This window comes from Miniopterus natalensis, chromosome 5 (genome assembly GCF_054644295.1).
Source record: "Miniopterus natalensis isolate mMinNat1 chromosome 5, mMinNat1.hap1, whole genome shotgun sequence".
Lineage (NCBI taxonomy): Eukaryota > Metazoa > Chordata > Mammalia > Chiroptera > Miniopteridae > Miniopterus > Miniopterus natalensis.
The window spans coordinates 28,855,099-28,875,747 of NC_142085.1; the positions used below are offsets into that span (position 1 = coordinate 28,855,099).

At 34.8% G+C, this 20,649-nt stretch overlaps 1 protein-coding gene across 1 annotated transcript in view; it reads right to left on the reverse strand.

Annotated features, from left to right (window-relative positions):
* The window catches only part of EYS (EGF-like photoreceptor maintenance factor), a 1,117,601-nt gene that overhangs the window by 551,382 nt on the left and 545,570 nt on the right, over positions 1-20,649 (reverse strand). The window contains 2 exon segments of the mRNA XM_087817245.1: positions 3,905-5,656; positions 6,815-7,007. Coding sequence (XP_087673371.1) covers positions 3,905-5,656; positions 6,815-7,007 — 1,945 coding nt within the window.

A 20,649-nucleotide genomic window follows, 5' to 3' on the forward strand; every position in this document is an offset into this window, starting at 1 on the left:
TTATTTTGGTGTAAGGCAGAGAGGAATAATTCTCAAAATGACAATGGGCCAACACAATTTAGTAAATATAAAATCTTCCTTTATCAATTCAAATCCCCTTTTTATATTTTTTATATCTATCATATGTATCTGAATTTTCTATTCTATTTCCTTTTATATGTATCCCTGTAATAATAACATACTACTTTATTATAATTTATTTTAATATATTACATCAACATTCAAGCTCCCTTATTGCCATACCTATTCACCACTTCCTTGGTTATTCTCTTGCCCTTTAAAATTACTTGATCAAGTTCTAAATATGACTCCATTTTAACTTGTTTCAAATTGCTTTATACTTTTCAAATGTAGTGTCTATGGAATCTTAAGGGCTTAAAAGTCTGATACTTCAAATAAGGATATCATATCTCCATTTATCTAATCTTATGGTTATTTGATAAATTTTATCTTTTAACCTTTGCTCTGTAGTTTTAAGAAGCAGTAGTTTGTATTTTTTGTTAATTGGTAAATGCATTTTCTCATTAGATGTTCTAAATGCTATGTAAGAAATATGTGCACATGTGTATATAACGCATTTTGACTTTATGAGTTTAATAAAACTACCTCTTCTATTTCAACTTTAAGAATGGCATTGAATATTGTTGTGAGCTATTTATATATTTTTATGTTTGGAAAAAATAATAAATACTAAAAATTTTGAAGATAATATAAATACTTATGATAAAAATAAAAGAAAAATACTCTTAATAAACTATAAATTGTCAACATCTTTTTACTTGAAGATGTAGCAAATTATATCATTAAATGTCTTAATTTGACTCTTCTTTTCATTCCTGAATAAAATTACCCTCTGTTATTTATTAGAATTTTACTAATATTTTATTGGATATGTTTTAATTTAGAATTTTATGACTATGAATGAAATAAATAAAACTAAAAAATTATTTTGTACAATTTTTATTATCCATTGCTATTAGAGGATATTTGAGGCAGGAAGCTCTGGTTGCTCTATGTTACATCCTTCTCAAACAATTAGTAGAAAAAGTGAGTCATATCACTATAAGAAAACAATACACCCATCTGGACATGGCTTAATGGTTGAGCATCCACCTAGGATCCAGGAGATCACTGTTTGATTCCTGGTCAAGGCACATGCCCGAGTTGCGGGCTCAGTCTCTAGGCAGGGGCATGCAGGAGGCAGCTGATCAATGACAACTCTCTCATCATTGATGTTTCTCTCTCTCTCTCTCCCCCTTCCTCTCTGAAATCAATAAAAATATATTTTTTAAATAAGAAAACAATACTGTGTTGTTGTTTTTCTCTCTCTCTCTCTTAAACTTCATTTGCTTCATGAGTTAAATTGACCCACAAAGGCTGGTTTAGTTTAGAGGATGTCTGAGAAAGATCATTTTTATCCAATCAAATAGTGCTGTCACTACCCTGCAGAACCAGGAATTCCACAGTTCACAATTACACAAAATTTTAAGAAACAGATTGTTAGAGGTAACTCCATGATGCCTCACTTTGCTTATCACAAGAGGTTGGTTGGAGTGTCATTTTTTTTGTCAGTGACCCAGTGCAATCTGAGGGATCCACCAGAGCAAGGGAGCCCAGAATTACGGGCTTTCTACCTTTTATACTTTTTTAGTATAGAAGTAGCATGTAGGGAGGAAATAATAGTGCCCAATGGTCCACTTTAGAAACATACAAGGAGATTCTTCCTTCATCAGTTATACACTTGTTCTATATTTTGACAGTGTCAGGCAACCTAATCAAGATTTTAGCGCTATAGAACATTCTACTGTAGCCTACTCCACCTTTCCTTTACATGAGAAGATTGAACCAGATCTGTTTTTAAAGATCATGTCCAGCTACTGAATGAGTTTGGTCAACGAGAAACACCAGTAGGACACTAGAGGAGGTAAGGTTGGATGTATATCTCCTGGTCTCCTGGTTGGTTTGCTTTGGACTGCCTGTCCCCTCTTCCTAAAGGCCGTGACTCCTGTAAACTGGCAGTTTTTCTCCTTAGGTTCTGGATTTTGATAACTGCTCTTTCCTGTAGTAATGACATTCTGCTATTACTAGTCCCTTCAGAACCATAGAGTTTTCCTTAAATTTTATTCATATCTTTGTAAATAACTTCTGTAAATAAATTCTTCACAAATATTCACTTGGAGCATACTGTCTATTCCCTGGCCAACACAGAAGGTGAGCGTGTTGAAAAATGCTAACCCGTGCCTTTTAAGTTATTGATTATCATATCTAAAATGATTAGGGAAGCAAGTAAAACTGGGAGGAGACTGGGAGAATTGAAGGAGGTAAAAATCATCAAAGAGCGTTTGCAGTTGGAGTTGAGGGGATGGGAAAAACAGAATGTGACAGTTTTGTTCATAGAAAGCAAACCTAGGGTTTGATTTCCTGGAAATGTATAATTTGTATCCTGACTATTTCCAAGGGGCTAATTGTATTAGAGTAGAGGTATACTCAGCTGCATCTACTAAGAAACGTATACGTGACAAGTGACATATAAGGCATTGCTGATGAATCATATAGTTACATAAAAAGCTTTCATCTTTTAAAAGTACAAGGAGAACACTTCATTTAAATTTGTAATTTCACTTATCATGTAATTTTTAGAAACTTTGTAAAGAGGGGGGAGGGAGGACTGGATGAAAGAAGGTAAAGAAATTAGCCAAAGAACCTCTATGCATAACCCATAGACACAGACAACAGTGTGGTATTAGCTAGAGGGATGGAGAGGAGGGGAGGGCTCAGTGGAGGTCGACAAAGGGGGGGCATCTGTAATAGTGTAAACAATAAAAATAAAGTTAAAAAATAAAATAAAGATTGTATAAAAGTGATGACCTCCCCCCCCCAAAAAAAAAAAGAAAAGAAAAAGAAAAACAAGAAAGAAAGAAAAACAAATTCATTATTATACTGAACACACCAAATATAATTATTTGGTCCTTAATATTACTGAGTTGGCTGGCATAAATTCCATACTCAAAAATTTCTAAAATATGTGTTTCCTCTGAAGCATAGACATACAACCACACATGCACACATATAAAACCAATTTCTCATTGAATAAAAATTAACTTCACTGCCACAATTACACTTGAAATTCTGCAAGATAGAACTTCTTTAAATGATGAAAAAATCTCTTTCTGCTAAATACAATTCATCAATTTTTTTTGCATGCCTCCCAATTTTATAGTAATTACAAAGGTAGAGAAGATTAGTGATTTCTAAAGTGCTTTAAAATAAGGACAGTTATCTAAGAGAAGTGGCTTTTTATTAATTATTTCAAGTTCACACACAGAATATTATCATGTTTCAATATTTATGTAGCATTTTGTTGAAAAAAGACATGAATTTAATTTATATTCTGAGTTATATTCATGAAGGCATCACAGCTTTGCATTAGGAAATGATAAACCACACCATGTAGGATGGAAAAACCCAACAAAGATCCCTTAACTTCTTCATCTTTCCAGTTAAAAAAAGAGAAAATACCAGTACTGAAGAAAATGCTAGAAAGTGTGTTTTATTGTGTTCAACCTGACAAAGAAGCTATTTCAAGAAATGAGAGTAATAAAAGTTATTCCTAAACTTTGAAAGACCCTTTGTAATGAATTGAACTAGTTCAGTTTCTGATTGCTTGCCAGCAGTAGCGCCGTCTCCCACAAACTCCCCTATTGATCTGGTAGCCTTTGTGGCAGTGCATAAAGAATAACCATCTGTGTCAGGTACAACAGCAGGTGCCGTCTTCATTGACTGGCTGCTGCCCTGATTACAAAGAAGCTGTTTAGGGCACCTGGTGACTACAACTGGCTCTTTCTTCCCTGTAGAAAAGAAACTCATTTCTAAAAGTTTATTGAACTGAAACTGAGAAACTCACCAGAAATCATCAGCTGACGAGGTGCTGGAATGGACTCCAGTGAAGACAAAGGAAGAGATGCAATGATGGGGAGCCTCTGGCCTGCAGCAGCAGACTCCCAGGCATGAACACTAGGCTGAAGTTCCCATCTGGACCATTCTGAAGATGTTCTGAACTCTTCTTTTAAATCAGATGTTAAAGTCAGATAATCTGAATATGTCCGAGCACGCATAAATACAGCCATGGGGAAAGAGGTCTGTATCGGAAGTGACTGAGTTGGTGAAATGGTATATAATGCACCATTAGCGGTTGTTTCTGAGATATCAGACATTGAGTCTATATACAGTGGAGGGTGGTATTTGAGGTCCTTTGAACATACAGTTTCTGGATGACCTCATAAGTTAAATCCAAAATCCAGAGAACTACCACTTTTGTGAAACTTGAACTGTTTTTGAGATCCTTTACTCTCTTGCATGCCCAATAAATTGTCTTGATTCAGTACTTTGGTGGGACACAGAGTTATACCATATTGTCCTATTTTCAATATTTTAAAAATGTTTCCTGATACACATGGATCACCGGTAGTCAGTGTTGAAGCCAAATCAGAATTCATCAGGTTTAAAGAGACACTTAGTGAAGGGGCAATGGGTAAACAAGTCTTATCCAAACATAAATTAACATCCAAATTACTTGATAGGGCAATGGATTCCTCCAAGGGTGAGAATGAAATTATTATTATTCCTTTTGTACTCTTTTTAGAAGGAAATAAAGATGACAGTTCTGTGAATGCCACTGATGACGTTATTTCAGTAGCAGAAGAAAACCGAGGCCCAGAAGTGATACTTTGTGTTCCCATTAGTGCATACCAGCTGGCTAATATCGCTGAGCTCATCCCGAATGTCTCATAAAAATGGAACTGTTTGCTATGCGAAACTTGATTTAAGAATTTATGAGACGATTTTATTTCAGTCATAGAACATGTTGCACGTGTTTGGCTTGATTCACTTAAAGAATCAGCAGTCTGTGATTTGGTATTTGTGAGTCTCCGGTTGCTAGAAGCTTCGGTAATAATCTGGTAGTCACTGGGAATGGAGGCTTGTATAGTGAATCTGGGCAGAGTGGGTGAGTTTAAGACGGCTACCTGTTTAGATATAATTATCCTAGCAGGAGAAATGGAAGATGTTGAGGAGCTCAGCAATCTCCAGTACTCTCTTCTTGAAATTACGGAGACAGCTGAATATTTCTCAGTATCCTCTTGAGACCCTCTAGAAACAATTGGCGGGGTGCTTGTGGAAGCAGCTGTGAGCAGGAATCCAGGGGAGAGTAGTGAGTGCCTTTTAAACTCAACATCAGCCCTTGGAATGCCACTAATTACTGAACTCATTTCGGTAGCAGATAAGGCAACAGTCGGATCATTGTCAAATAATAAAGATTGTGTAGGAAAAATAAAATCTGCCATTAAGGAAGAGATGATAAGTGAGGTCCTCTCTCCCCTATTGAAGGAGAATCCTGGTGTGCCAGCTGAAGTTTGGGCAGGCATATGTGATACAGATGTACTGCTCCGGACAATTTGTGTTGGGTTATAAACATCAAAGTTCAGAAACTGAGAAGAGGAAACAGCTATGGAAGAAGTAAGAGTGTGTTTTGCTGAAAGCTGTCTAGTAGAAATCAGTTCTTCCAGTAAATAGCTTTCGAAAGATATGCCAATACTTAATGCTGACAAGCCAGTGGTTGAGAGAACATCATGCTTGAAAATGTCTGTCTCCTTTAAACCTTAAGAGAAGAAAAAGCCAAATTAAAAAGAAAGAAAGAATAAAAATGAATTGAAAATGAACAACTTTGGCCCTGGGCTGACTCTTCTGCAAATTGCATTGCCACCTCACAGCCATTATATGCAGACAAATATGGCTCTGTAAATCATACTGCATATAAAAGTGTATGAGAAAGTTTAGTGACTACACAAACTGCATAAGGCAAAGATTCCTATTATCCACACTCCACGGGAGGGCCAAAGTCAGAACAAATGGTGTTAGGCAGAATGGACACATTACAAACTAAATAACTCCTTTGAATTATAAAACATGAAAAATTTACAACTCTTTGTCATTGATTGATCAGTGACTATTACTATTTGACCTACTGGGTTAGTAATGTTAGAAAAAGTAATTTTACTTTCTAAATAGGTAAAATATTCTGTGTATTAGATCATATATTTCAATTTAATTCTTTAAAAGAACAGAAATTTATATAGACAAAAATAGGGGAGTCTGCCTTTCTGCTTATAATATCAGCCTTCAAAAATATTTTCTTTAAACAATGAATATCTTGCTAAGGGCTATAATTCTCATTCTGATTGTTCTGAGTGACTGAATATATGAAGAATGAATGTGGAATTTAACATACGATATGTGTTTAAAATATGGCATCATATGACTTAGCAAATTAAATACTATGATATATTAAAACATATTCAAGTTATCAAAATACTTAACAAGAATTAAAAAAACATATTTTTAAAACTCAGAGTATTTTTTCAATAAATTGATAATATAAATTTACATATAATATTTAAAGGACATTAAATAAAGACAATGAGGGAAATAGTACAAAACCCTTATAAATAATTTTTATTGATAGTTAAAACAAAATGAGCTGAGATTGGAGGTCTAGTTCAATACCCATATTTACATTTCAGAATAAAGACTATTAATGAACATTTTTGCATTCTTTTAGAAAGAGTATTTATTAGCAAAGTACATCAATATTCTTAAAACAAAACTTCAAACATGATACATAACCAACAAGAATTGTTAAGACAACTTTATGCTTTTGATATATGTATCTTGGAAAAATTGCAATATCAGAAAATAAGTTTCAATATGCAACTTTCTCAAATACAAATGTCTTCATATCTTACTCTCATCTACTTACCTTGATCAAATGAATAAGTATTCATTGTAGTCCATAGCCTTGTAGCCCTTGAAGATAGAAAGCTACTGACTAAATTCTCAGAAGAGGGCACTGTATATGTTTGTGTAGAAATGGCATCTGTTCTTTGAGAGATGGGGGATAAACAGCTAATTCTCCTTATATCATCACCACAAAGAAGCTCAATGGAGCAGGTCTGCAAACAATAATTACATTAATTAAGCTCAGAGTTTTTTTTCAATTTATGAGAGAGAAATTTTAAAGTTAGTTTTGAGGTCACTTGCATTTTAATAGTCGTCATATTAAATAGATCAAGTCATCACTTTATTTTGTTTGAAAATAAAACCACTACAGTAAATTTTACCTATATTTGAAAATTAATTCAATTTTCATATTTTGGATATGCTCAATTGAATGGCTAAATTTATTCTTAATTCCTCTAAGTCAAAAGACTACATTTGCCTTGAGGATTTTTTTTTTCCAATGAAAAATTTGTACTGTACGGGAGTCAATATGGATCTAATGGCTCCATTACAAATTATAAACCATTCAGCCCTGGCTGGGTGGCTCAGTTGGTTGGAGTGTTGTTCTGAACACCAAAAGGTCATGGGTTAGATTCCTGGTCAGGGCACATGCCTGGGTTGCAGACTCCATCCCAGATGGGGCCCATGAGGGAGACAACGAATTGATATTTCTCACATTGATATTTCTCTCTCCCTCCCTCTCTTTTTCTCTCTAATATCAATAAAAACATATCCTCAGGTGAGGATTAAAAGAAATATAAAGTTTTCTGCTCTAAATGTCATATTTATCTGAAATATAATACAAAATTCAGTATCTATAATAGATAATTTACAAACCTTTTCTTGTGATGTTTGAATCATTTAAATTCATATGGGCTTACAAGCAATGATCTTACATGTTTTAGTTTGATGTGAAGAGCTTATTTCTGCCATATAGTTATAAAAGAATTTTTTTTTAGCTCATAGGAAAGAGAACTGTGATGCATGCATAAACAAGTGCAAATGGATCAGGGGAGTCTCCTTTAAATGGTTAAAAATTAGTTATACTATTTGAAGAATTTTAAACATTAAGAAAATACAATTCAAATATTATTTTAAAATACAAATACGTTTCTATTTCCTAACTCTAAAGACATATTCAATAGTTATCTGGCTTCACTGTTCTAGTATTTGTCCAAGATTGTATCTAATTTGAACAAAATCTAAATTTTGCTTTAGATACCCTTTTTCTTTTTTTGTTTCACTGTTAAATATACTGTATTCACTTTCAAATCACACCTGAAAGTACTTATGAAGGCCATAGAATTCTTGATGTTATATAACTGGTTTAAAAATTTAACATACAGAAAATAGTAAAAAGTGAAGGTAGAAGTGATAGAAGAAACAGCAAGAAAATGATGTATTATGATTCCAAACTTTAAAGACCAAGAGATTTATTCTCCATTCCAGGGTAAGTAGCAAGCCTTGGAAAGATGATAGATTAATAAAAATGCTCAGGAAACTAGGATAGAGACCAGAATGTCAATATACTTGCTTACAGTGAAAACGTAGCTGTTACACAGCTCATAAATATTTGCACGTCCTGGTCAGCATTTTCCTACTGAATCACAATCAGAAGCTATTATTAACTACCTTGAAAAATCTCTACCACAGGGTTAAGGGATCCTCAAAGGCCTCATGATCAACAAGTTTTCTGTGTGTCTTCATAGCTACACAAAAATCACAGGTTACCTTGACATGCATTAGATCAGAACATGTAAAACTAGGTGATTTGAATGCTTAATGACATAGGGCTAAGATATTGCCGTAAGAATGATGTAGGACACTTAATATACACTGATTAAACCTATCTATCCTTACACAACTTTACATTGACACTGCCAACATTTGTCTCTATGATCCTGATATGTTCTCTAATAGTGTCGACTACTATATCATTGGATGTGTTAATACATTCATTCTTCCAGGTGATACTTCACTGATATTTATTAAAACTTAATATGTGCCAAGATGATTAGAGTCATTTACATAAAACTTCATAACTTTTAAAAAATATTTTTTTCTTTCTAAATCTGTATTTGAGAAAAATAATGCAAATAACATCTTTCAAATCAGAGCTATATGAGAATATGGTCATCTACTTTTCCAAGGACATTGTGTAGCCCTCTCTGTATTCACTCAACAAATGTTTATTAATCAATTGCCAAGTGTCAGTGACTGTTGTTAAGTGCTATCAATGAGGTGAGTGGTGTTGCCACCTAATAATTTGAAGATCAGTGGTGAAGATCAGTTAGGAACTGGAGGTAGATCAAAATTTCTGTTAAAACTCTTTAAATTTGAGAATCTTACATCCAGATATGGGTGTAGAATAGGGAATTGAATATATGAGTCTCTCTCAAGAGAGAATTACCCTTAATTTATTTCACTTAAGTAAGAAGTATGATTTAAATGAAACCAGTGTTATCCCATAGCCTTTTCTCTAATCTGGAGTCACAGAGCTGGAAAATGGCAGAACCAGGATTCATATGTAGGCAATGAGGCTTCACAACCTACACTCTATCAATATGCTATATTTTTGTCTCTTGTTACATCTTCAACATTTGCTACAAACAGTTCTACCCTATAGTTGATCATTTTAGATGCTATAATTAAAACACCCTTCTATTTTAACAGCCTGTTTAACAAACATCACTATCAATTAAAATTAATGATCACCAACAATGTGTTACATTCTGTGCAAAACAGTGGCTATTATTGAAAAGAGTTTACAACCCTGTGGGTTACATTTTTTCATTCTATTGACAGTAATAGTTGAAGATGTAATGTTATACTTCAATTGAATTTTCTACTTGAAATAATGAGCATGCAATATAGGCAAAAACAAACAAACAAACAAACAAACAAATCCCGGTGGTCACAATCAGTGTCATATCAATCTAATTCTGTAGTTTAAGCTACTTTCCTCAGAACTGGGGGGCCAAATTCACTCCTTAAAGTTTACTAAAATAATTGACAGCTTGAATTTTTTCATACTATCAAAATATATATTATTATGTTTATTGTTTATATTGAAAACTGGATAATTTATGGATTCCAGTGCTAATGGAAATATGGATCCCTTTGTTGAAAAATGGTTAAATATTCAATTAAGCGACAGCAGAATATTAAACCAAGTGTATGTGTGGGTGGGGGGAGAGTCTGCTATGACAGGGTCTTATGCAACACATTGATGCTATCAGCCTACTTATTATATAGTATTTTGCCAGACACTATAGCACTGGATTTACCTGCTTGTACCTTGCTGCTGTTTGTGAATTTGTTCAGGGTAATATTTGCCTTCTTAAATGAAATACTATTTTGACAATCAAAAGAAACAGTTCAGATGATTTGTATGATAAATTCATGACATAGTGTTTCTTGTAGAATTATAAAGAAAACATTAGGGAAAGGAGCCAAGATAAAGTAACCAGAAGTCAGTTTCTAAGTGTAAGCTTAGTTACCCCATCAATTACAGTTCTTAGAAGCAATAAACTCTTCCTAGTTTCCTAGACATGAAACTTGCAATTTATGCTAATTGGAATTATCATGTTTCATTAGAAAAGGTTCACTAAACTGAAGTTCTCTTTAGATAATCTCTGCTTTTTGGTAAAATCTTACATTATTTACATCATTTCTAATTCTAAAAAGTTTCACTAAATAGATTTTACTACAAAAATTCTCAGGACAGTTACAAATCACTGTCCAGTCATAAGACCAATTAGCAATACTTTGCATCTAGTTAGTATACTTCCCCCATAACGTCTTGGTTAGATTGGGGGGGGGTGGGGGGAAGTACAAGGCGAAACTTTACTCCCATCATGTCTGCGGTAGGCAGAGTTATAAATTTAAAGATGCCCTCAAGATTTCCTGCCTATCCTAAATCTCCACTCCCCATCCTCCCAACCCTCAAGTGTATAGGCCCTGCATAACACATGATAGATTTCATCCCATGATTAGGTTAGGCGATGTTATGTGGTACAGTTGACATTAAGAAAAGGAGATTGGCCCTAGCCAGTTTGGCTCAGTGGTGAGAGCATCGGCCCATGGAGTGAAGGGGTCCCAGGTTCGATTCCGGCCAAGGGCACGTATTTTGGTTGCAGGCTCAATTCCCAGCCCCTGTTGGGGCACATGCAGGAGGCAACCAATCAATGTCTCTCCCCCCCCCCCCCCCCTTCCACTCGCTCTGAAAAGCAATGGGAAAAATATCCTCTAGTGAGGATTAAAAAAAAAGAAAAAAAGATTGCATACACCCCTTAAAACCAGAGTTTTCTCTGGCTGTGTACAGAGGAAGAAGGCAGAGATTTGAAGTATAAGAAGGACTTGGGCCCTGTTGCTGGTTTAAAGAAGGATTTGAGCCCTGGTTTAAACATAGAAGGAGCCAAACAGCAAGAAATTCAGGTAGGCCCTAGGAATTGCGGGCAGCCTCCAGCTACAACCAGCCAGGCAAGGAGGAATTCAGACATACAATCAACCAAAGCTAATCACTGAACTGAATTCCGCCAATGGCAGAAATGAGCTTGGAGGTAGATTTTTCTCCAGCCTCCAGGGAAGAAGTTAACCTAGCTGACACATTGATTTCAGCCTGAGCAGAGAAGCCTGGGAAGTCAGCCACGCCGCGCCTGACTTCTGACCTACGCAACTACTAGCTAACAAATGAATGTTGTTTTAACCTGCTAAATTTGTAGTAAGTTGTCACGCAGCAATAAAAACAAATACACTGTCCCACCAACCTAAACAACAGTAAATACCAAGCAACTGGGTTCTATCCAGTTCCAGAGAAAATGCTCATCATGCAAGGCAGTGTGTTAATCCTATCACCAAGAGTTGGTGGTGTCTTTCATTTTTGTTTGAGTCGGTCCTGGACCTTTGTGGCCTCAGATCCATTGCTCTCCTTCCCCCTTCTCTGCTTTGCGCCAGGTTGGGGGGACCTGACTGACTGTAGGCTGCACTTCCTGGGTTTCTGTAGTAGCTGGTGTCCACCAGTGGAGCCACTGGTGTCACAGTGAGGAGTGGAGGAAGGGAGAAACCAAGGCATCTCTACTCCGCCCTGTAAGCACAGGCGCTGTCTCAGGCAGCATCTTTCAGGGGAGTTTTCCCCATGGACACTGCCTCTTCCTCTTTTCTTCCCAGGCTCCTCTGGGTAGTTTCATGCTGTTGCTGATCTGTGCTTACCTCACTGTCCTCTAGTTGGATCTCTGCTCTTCCTTCACCTTGGTAACCAATCCTCTCTATTATAAATGCTAGAAATTATTTCTGTTTTCCTGATTAAGAAACTAATTGATCCAGTGTTGCTGTCCTATGAAGGATACTTGGCAGATCCTGTATGCAGTTATCTAACTTGACTGGAAGATGAAAGGTAAAGTAGATGTCAAATTGAAGGTGGGAATTCTATCCTGAAGATTGATATCATTCACCCATAATGATAATAAAAAACCTATATTATTGATCAAAGATTAAATGTTAAGAATACATAGGTATAAAATATGTAATATTGAGATTCTTCCATGCTGTACAGTTGGGTAATATACTTATTTTTATTTTTAGTTTTTCTGAAATTTCCTATATAAAATCAATATGCATAGAGTTCATGCTAATAATTAGATTTGTCAATCGCATGACTGTTTGTACATCAACTTGATGCATATGTCTTTATCAGTTTACTAAAAGTTTCCCTAGGCAGCAACCTATCGCCCTGTTCTCCACCATGGCCAGTGCTAGTATGATGTCTGCTGCATACTTACATAGCTAGTGGTCAGTAAACATCTGTCAAACACCTTGTATGTTCTTTAATTTTTTTCAGTACGTCACTACTTTGCTCTCATGAAACCTATCATATTGTGATTGTTTGGCATGTTTTGCACTCCTAGTAGTCTATGGCTTTTTAAGAACAAAAATAATCCCATGCCCCTAAAGTTTGCTGGTTCAATTCCCGGTCAGGGCACATGCCTCAGTTGTGGGCTCGACCCCTGGTGGGATGCGTGCAGGAGGCAGCCGACTGATGTTTCGCGCTCACATTGATGTTTCCTTCTCTCTTTGGGCTCCTATTTTACATCAACCAAAAGAGCCACAGTTGTGTGCATGGCACACACCAATAATTCATCAAAACACTGCTAATTTTATACATTTCTTTACCTTATATACCATTTAAAATATTAAACAGAAATCTTTATTTTAAAACATTAAACAGGATGGCTTTTGAACACTATGAAGCCTGTCTTCTATTCTATAACATATTTTGACAATCTTTCTCCCTTCATATTAAAGTAAGTTAGTCTTATAGTTAGAATGCTTTGAAGCTGATCTCAAATTTTGAGAAAAAATATGCACACAGTCTTCCCCTTACTTGGGAAATGCAGGTGCAAATGACACGAAAACAGTTACACAAAGACAGACCAAAACAAATCAAGCACTATGGTACAAGGACACCATCTAACACCTAAAATAAATCAAATGCAGCAAGAAAAATATGTTGTGCTGAACATCTGTACCCCTGAGCTGCATGGAGAGGGACAAGCAACAAGCCTTACTCTTCCTTACTTTTCTATAGATTGACTTTTTTCTTGATTTCATTTATTTTTAATTAAGAGCAACAACAAAAAAATACTAAACCAGGTGCATTGAGTACAAGTTAAAAAAAGACTCCTAGGCCACAAGGGAAGCACTAAAATCCTGCTGTTTCTTAGTGACAATGCCAGAAATAAGCAGGGAAACAGAAAGATTGATTTTAATCATCAAAGAAAAGCAGTCGATGTGGGCTATCATATTTCCTCCTGCTCCCTAGTTGCATTTAATTATTTATAGAATAAACTTGCAGATGTAAAATGCACAGGTCCATTTGCTATAATGTAAGAACCATGTGAAATAAGAAATTTTGGTTTAAAAATGTAAACTAATTTTCGTAGGAATTATATAAGTTAAATCCTTTATAGTGTAGACTGTTTTTCAAAAGAAATTTGAGCATAGCTTGGAGTGAGAAGATTCAGAACTATAATTGAACGCAGAATAAAATAGGGTTTATGGATGTAGGGTTTGGATTCACTGGACAAACATAATTCTAACATTTACCAGTTATCGAAAAGTGTTTCAACCTCTCCAGATCTGTTTTCTCATCTGTACAATAAGGATAATAATGATTCTTATACAACAGTTTGTTTTAAACATTAAATAAAGTAATGCATTCAAAACTGTCTGGCAAATGTTTCCTTCGCAAATGACAACTAATTTTAATGATATTTTATGGCTCAAATTTTATTTTAAATCACTTTAAATATTATGGTAGAAAGGAATTCATTATATCTTTATTGGTATATGGCATTGAATCCAATAGCCTCTGTATTGCAAATTTGTTATGTAATGAACACCAAAATATTTATGGCCTCATCCATGTTCTTGGTCCCTTGACAAAGATTTATTAAAATCTATTAATGTAGTATCAATGTGGAGAGTGGAGGTAAACACAACGTGCGTAGTCGCGGTCCTTCTGAAGCTTATTGGAGAGGAGAGAAGCAGAGCAGACATGAAAGGTGCAATGGGGAAAGAAGGGGCAGGGGGAGTTTGGTCACACATTAAACATGTAGCTAGACAAATCATTGATGGACTACAGTTTGGCAATTGCTATGAATATAAATAATAAAATGCTACCTAACTGCTTATGAAAATTCAAAATGGTACAGCACTTTGGTAGAGAGTTTGGCAGTTTCTTTCATATCTAAACATGCTTTTACCATACAATCCAGCATTTCCTTGGTGTTTACCCAAGTAAATTGAAAACTTATGAATTCACTAAAACCTACACACACATAGTTGCTTATAATAGTTTCATTCATAACTGCCATAACCTGGAAGCATCCAAGATGTCCTTCAGCAAGCAAATGGATAAACTGTGGTGAATGCAGGCAATGGGATATTAATCAGCACTAAAAAGAAATGAGCTCTCAAGCCATAAAAAGGCAGAATAAACTTAGATGCATACTGCTAAGTGAAATAATCTAAGCTGAAAAGGCTAAATGTTGTATTATTCCAACTATAAACAATTCTGGATAAAATGCAAAACTGAGACAGTAAAAAGATCAGAGGCTGCCAGAAGTTAGAGGAGAGGGAGAAAGTTGTTGGGACAGTGAAAATACTCTGTATGACACTGTCATTGTGGATACATATCCATATGCATTTGTCAAAACTCATAGGATGTACAACACCAATAGTGAACCCTAACGTAAATTATTTTGGGTAAGAACCTTGTTCAACAATTATAACAAATGTACTACTTTGTTGGGAGATGTAAATAGTGGGAATGGCTTTGGAATAAATTTTGGAATCCAGACCATGCTTTTATTTTGTGATGCAGTGGTTTTTTTTTGTAAGAAAAACCACTATTGTAAGACATTTAGATTATGCAAAATATGTTATATAAAATGTAAGAAAATATTAAACTACATTTTCCCATTCTAAATTATATTTACTTCATACAGATGACTTCTTTTGCGTTGCTGAAATGTGTTTCCATTCAAATTAGCACCTTTCTTCCTCTTCTAAATGATACCTTCTGCCCACATCCTTACCAATACTGCATAGATATATTTATCTTAATAATAAATGAATAAAAGGCATGGTATAGAGGAAAGAGCACCAAATTGTAAGTGTGGGCATTTAACATTTTATTTCCAACTCTCCAATGAACTAACAGTGTCATCTTAGGTATGACTTAGCAGTCAACTCGTCTGTGCTCTCATGTTATAGATTTAACTGAGATCTGACGTGTTAAGGCTATTCTCCTCTGAGGCAGTATACAACACCAAGAATAGTCTAAGGTTCTACCAAACACATATGTTACTTCACCGCCACCATATTTAAATAAGAAACAAATATATAAAGATGGGAGCTGGGTGGCCATTACTCATAATATCTCAATACCTCTACAGGGTAGTCATAATTCTACTATACTTCATTTACCAAGAAAAACCACCATTGTAAGACATTTAGCATATGCAAAATATGTTATATAAAATGTAAGAAAATGTTAAACTACATTTTCCCATTGTAAATTATATTTATTTCATACAGATGACTTCTTTTGCATTGCTGAAATGTGTTTCCATTCCAATTTACACCTTTCTTCCTCTCCTAAAACCATCACATCCCGTGAGTTACAAAATATTAAGTTAGTGTGTTGCCTAGAATGCTTAGAACACACATCCCTGTTGTTTATGCTGAAATTGGTCATGAGAAACAGAATAAGCTTTTTTTCTAAGGCTATTGAATATTTAGCATTCTCATTAGCAATACTGAGCAATCTCTTGGGGTAGGCTTCCGATATGAAGTGCAGATAAAAATTTAGCATGTTTGCTTATTGACTTCCAATATAGAGACTATAAGCTTTATTTAATAGGATGAATCATGGCATTTTGAACACAATAAATATTTGTAAATATTTATTAGCAATATTGATGACTTTATATCATGAGAAAATAAACATCAGAACCATAGACAAACATCAAATCAAATAGTCTATCTTGCTGTTCTGTGTCTTGTTTATTTGGTCTATTTAGAAGATGAACCAGATATTGCAAATAGACTGCATGGTTGCAGAACTCAGATCATTTTTTTTCTCATTCGAAAAAGAGTTTTTCCTTTCCCCTCCACTTTATTACAAATGCAGCCTCTGTATTACATAAAGATCTGTGTTTTATTTTAAAGAATGCAACTGACACTTTATTGACTGCTATCATTTTCAAAATTCATTAAGCAAGATACATTAACAATCATCACTTAATGTAAGGATCAATCTTGTTTGGTAAAAATTCATTTACTGAGGAAAGAATGGGCAGTGCTGATCAAGTTAAAAAGAGGGAGATCATTTATCTTGAATTTTAGCAAGTCTAAGACATTAAATAAATTACGTTCTGTCACTAAATTCCTTTACAGAGCATTTGGATTTCAGAACAATGTAAGTACTGTAATGTTTTGATTCACTTTTGCAATGGGATCTGCTAACAAGAATAATCCACACTAATTATCAGTTTGTCAAAGATTATCACAACTCTAAACATTAAGAAAACCTGAGAATTCAGGTTTTACATTATCTACCAACAATTAATTCTCAAGGGGAAAAAATAGATTGTCATTCCCCTATCCAAGGGGCTGTTCACTTCTCAAGTTACTTTCCATTATCAAAGAAATAATAATTGTAGTCATATTAATTTTCTCTAATCTCATAAACATGCAGCTTAGCTAACATTTTTATATGGCAATGTAATTAGTGAGAGTTTTAAAAGAAGACTAAATAGAAGGAATATAGAGAGGATGTGGCATCTTTCTGAAGAGCAGATTGAAGAAGAAAAATGTCAGAGAGTTTAGGTTGACTTAAATAGACTTAATGTTAAGAGAATTGCTACCAATTATTTTCATAAAAAGCTTAATGGTTTATATTGTTTCAATATAATCAGAAATCCAACAGCTGCATATTACCAATAATTTGATATATATTAATGTCCTTTAACATAGGTTATATGTAACATCATATCATCTGGTATACTTCTGCGTGCAAAAAATGTTATAATTTTTAAATTTTCTGCATGCTAGTGAATTGACTACCAGCTAAATTGGCACCTTTTAAGCAATTCTCTAGCAACTCTAAAAAATATATCATTCCAGATGAGATACCTGGGAAGCCTAATTAAAATAAGGAAATCTGTGTTTGTTTTTGTTTGTTTGTTTTTTAAAATATATCTTTATTGATTTCAGAGAGAGGAAAGGAGAGGGAGAGACAGAGATAGAAACATCAATGATGAGAGAGTCATTGATCGAGCCTGAAACCCGGGCATGTGCCCTGACCAGGAATCGAACCCCGATCTCCTGGATCCTAGGTCGACGCTCAACCACTGAGCCACGCCCGGCCGGGCAGGAAATCTGTTTTTTAAAAGACACATTAAATTTATGAATAAAGGAAAATTCACCTCTTTTTTTATTTAGTATATTTATAGGTCCTCTCACACTTAAAAGCATCACAAGACCCTTGGTTTTTAGCCCAGCATGTAAGAAGCATGGAAGTCACCACTCCTTCCCTCAAAAACATAAAAAGCCGAACAAACTGTAAATCAACCATTCTTTTAAGATGTGTCAGAGAACTGAGGTTATGGGGCAAATTGTTCCCCACCCCTAAATTGTGAAGAGTCAGACAAATACAGAAAATCACCAGAGCAGAAACTCAGGAACAGAAACCACTGCTGGAGCCAGTACCAGGGTAAGAAAAATAACTCTGATAAAATGCTGGCGGACGGATGAGGACATGCTTGAGAGGAAACCTCCAGGTGGGGCTCCATCTAAGAGGGTTTCCCACGCTTTCCTAAGTTTTACCTCCAGGAGTTCTAGCAGGTTCTCACAGTGCAGATAGGAGAAAAATTGACTTTGTGCTGTGAATAGGGAGAGAATAGCCATTTGAAATACTCTAGAGAATTGTGTTCTTAACAAGGACTGACCTCCAGGGAAATAATTTTACCAGAGTCTAATTGATCTGGGAGAAAGGAAATACCCGACTCCAGCCTCTTGAAGCCTCTCGTTGCATCGAAGGTCAAGGAGGCTGAGGAGTCCAGGTCAAGGTCAGAGCCCAGAGGTGAGGTACAGGCTCTCTGAAACACCGAGACCTGCTCACAGCACTATTTAAAGCTCTATCTTCCTCACATCATGGAAACAATCTTTTCTTAGCCACATCAATAACAACATGGGGTTACAATGGAAAGAATTGCACATCTTAGATCTACTTAAGAAGTTTCTAATGATATCCCATGATTACAAGAGAGACAAAAACAAAGATATCAGAGGAAATTTTAGCCTCATACCTAGAGGCAGAACAAACAGTAAACACGGCCTGGCTCCTCGCCAGATAAAAATAGTCTCATGCTAAAGGCCTATTTATTTCAATTACTTTTATACAGCACATGATGTCTGCCTATATATATATACATAAAATTACAAGGCATACTAAAAGACAGAAAACAGAGTTTGAAGAGACAGAGAAAGCACCCAAATCGGACTCAGATACGGCAGAAATTTTGCAATTATCAGACTAGGAATTTAAAATAACTATAATTATGTGCTAAGGACTTCAATAAAACAACCTCAATAAAGGTGACCAAAATCAAAACATATGTTTTATATTCTGTGCTCTTAGAAATACTACAATCATCCCCTGCTCTTCAGGAGCTCACAATATATCAGAATAGACAGAGCAATATGCAAATATGCAAAAATTATACTGGATTACGATAACAATGCAATGTGCAATATTTAATTTCCTCCCATGTATTCTGTCGCTAGAATGCCATGACTCACCCCCTCAGGAAGTTGTCAATTCTTCCCCATGGCCACTGTTTTCACCTTCAATTAGACTCAACATGCACACTTAATCCTAAAGCAGGTCAATTTACCTGTCTGTAATCCTTCTAATTGCTTTGTTTCTTAAGCCTCTCTAAAATTCTGTATCTTTCTGTGAGTGACATCATTTTTAAATTATGGTGACATTTCACCATAATTGTGATTCGCATTATTTTATATATCATTCATTCACAGTATTAGTTGGGGGCAGGAGGGAGAAAAGAAATCTAAAAAGCAATTTTTCAGTGATGTTATACATTTGCCAAACCTGTTTTCAAAATAGTTTGTCATTCTATTCCTTTATTTCAATATCCATGACTCTAATTTCATATTAATATTTCTAGCATGCAAGCAAAGATATTAAAGAACTTCTTGGTTTTGTTATATTTAAGCAAAATATTTGGCTTCCTAGTCCAATTAATAATTTACATGCTATTTTCCAGGATATATTTAATTTAAAATGTCTGTATACTGCTATAATATTGATGTGCATAACATGTAAATGTTACATTCTTTTTCAATAAACTAAATTTTCTCCACCTTTACTCATTTTAGAACATAACCAATGCATTCATAAAAGTGGAATCCCCTTACCACTTTGTAGCTTTTTACCCATACACTGTCTCTTATGACAGTAAGCATTTGTATTTTAGCTTTCCAGTACTCGAGAGAGTGGCTATAAGAATATAAATTTAAAATTAATTTATAATTAATTAACCTATAAAATTAATTAAATGTTTTACTGAAATATATAGTACATCTTTAACACTATTTATTTAGTAGACTTGTGGTTTTATAAAATTATGTTTTCAGGATTTTTACATTTTTAACTTTTACTAATGGATTTATTCTTCAGATTTGATGTTTTTATTAAAAGAGGTAATTAAAGTGTTAATTGACATGTATTTTAATATAAAAGAACATATCCTGGGGGATTAACTATTTAAAGGCATTTTAAGGATATTTGGCAGTAAATTCTTTGTGTTTAAGAAAAGAATTTCTAAAAAATTACCATTTATTTATAATTATTATAAATCTAATTATTTACATTTTTATATATCGGGTTTCATTGGCAGTAGAATATAGCTAAGTAAAGCCTATATTTCACCGTTGCCGTTTTTTTCTTCTAATACTTTAAGGAAGCCATTATTGTGTATTCTGAGGTGTCATAAAATTATTTCTTTGCACCAAATACCTCCTACCCTCAGGTGTCAGAGTGCCTGAAATTCTTTCTCAAAGGTCAATTCTCTAAGATCACTAAGGGAAAAACCTTTCCCCGAGGGAAAGCCAGATCAGAGGACAATAAGAGAAAGAAAGATGACAAAGATGGTAGTTCTGTTTCTTCAGAGAGAGGAGCCTTGGGAATACCCTTCAATAGGAAAGAGTATCTGACTTAAGCCCAGGCTT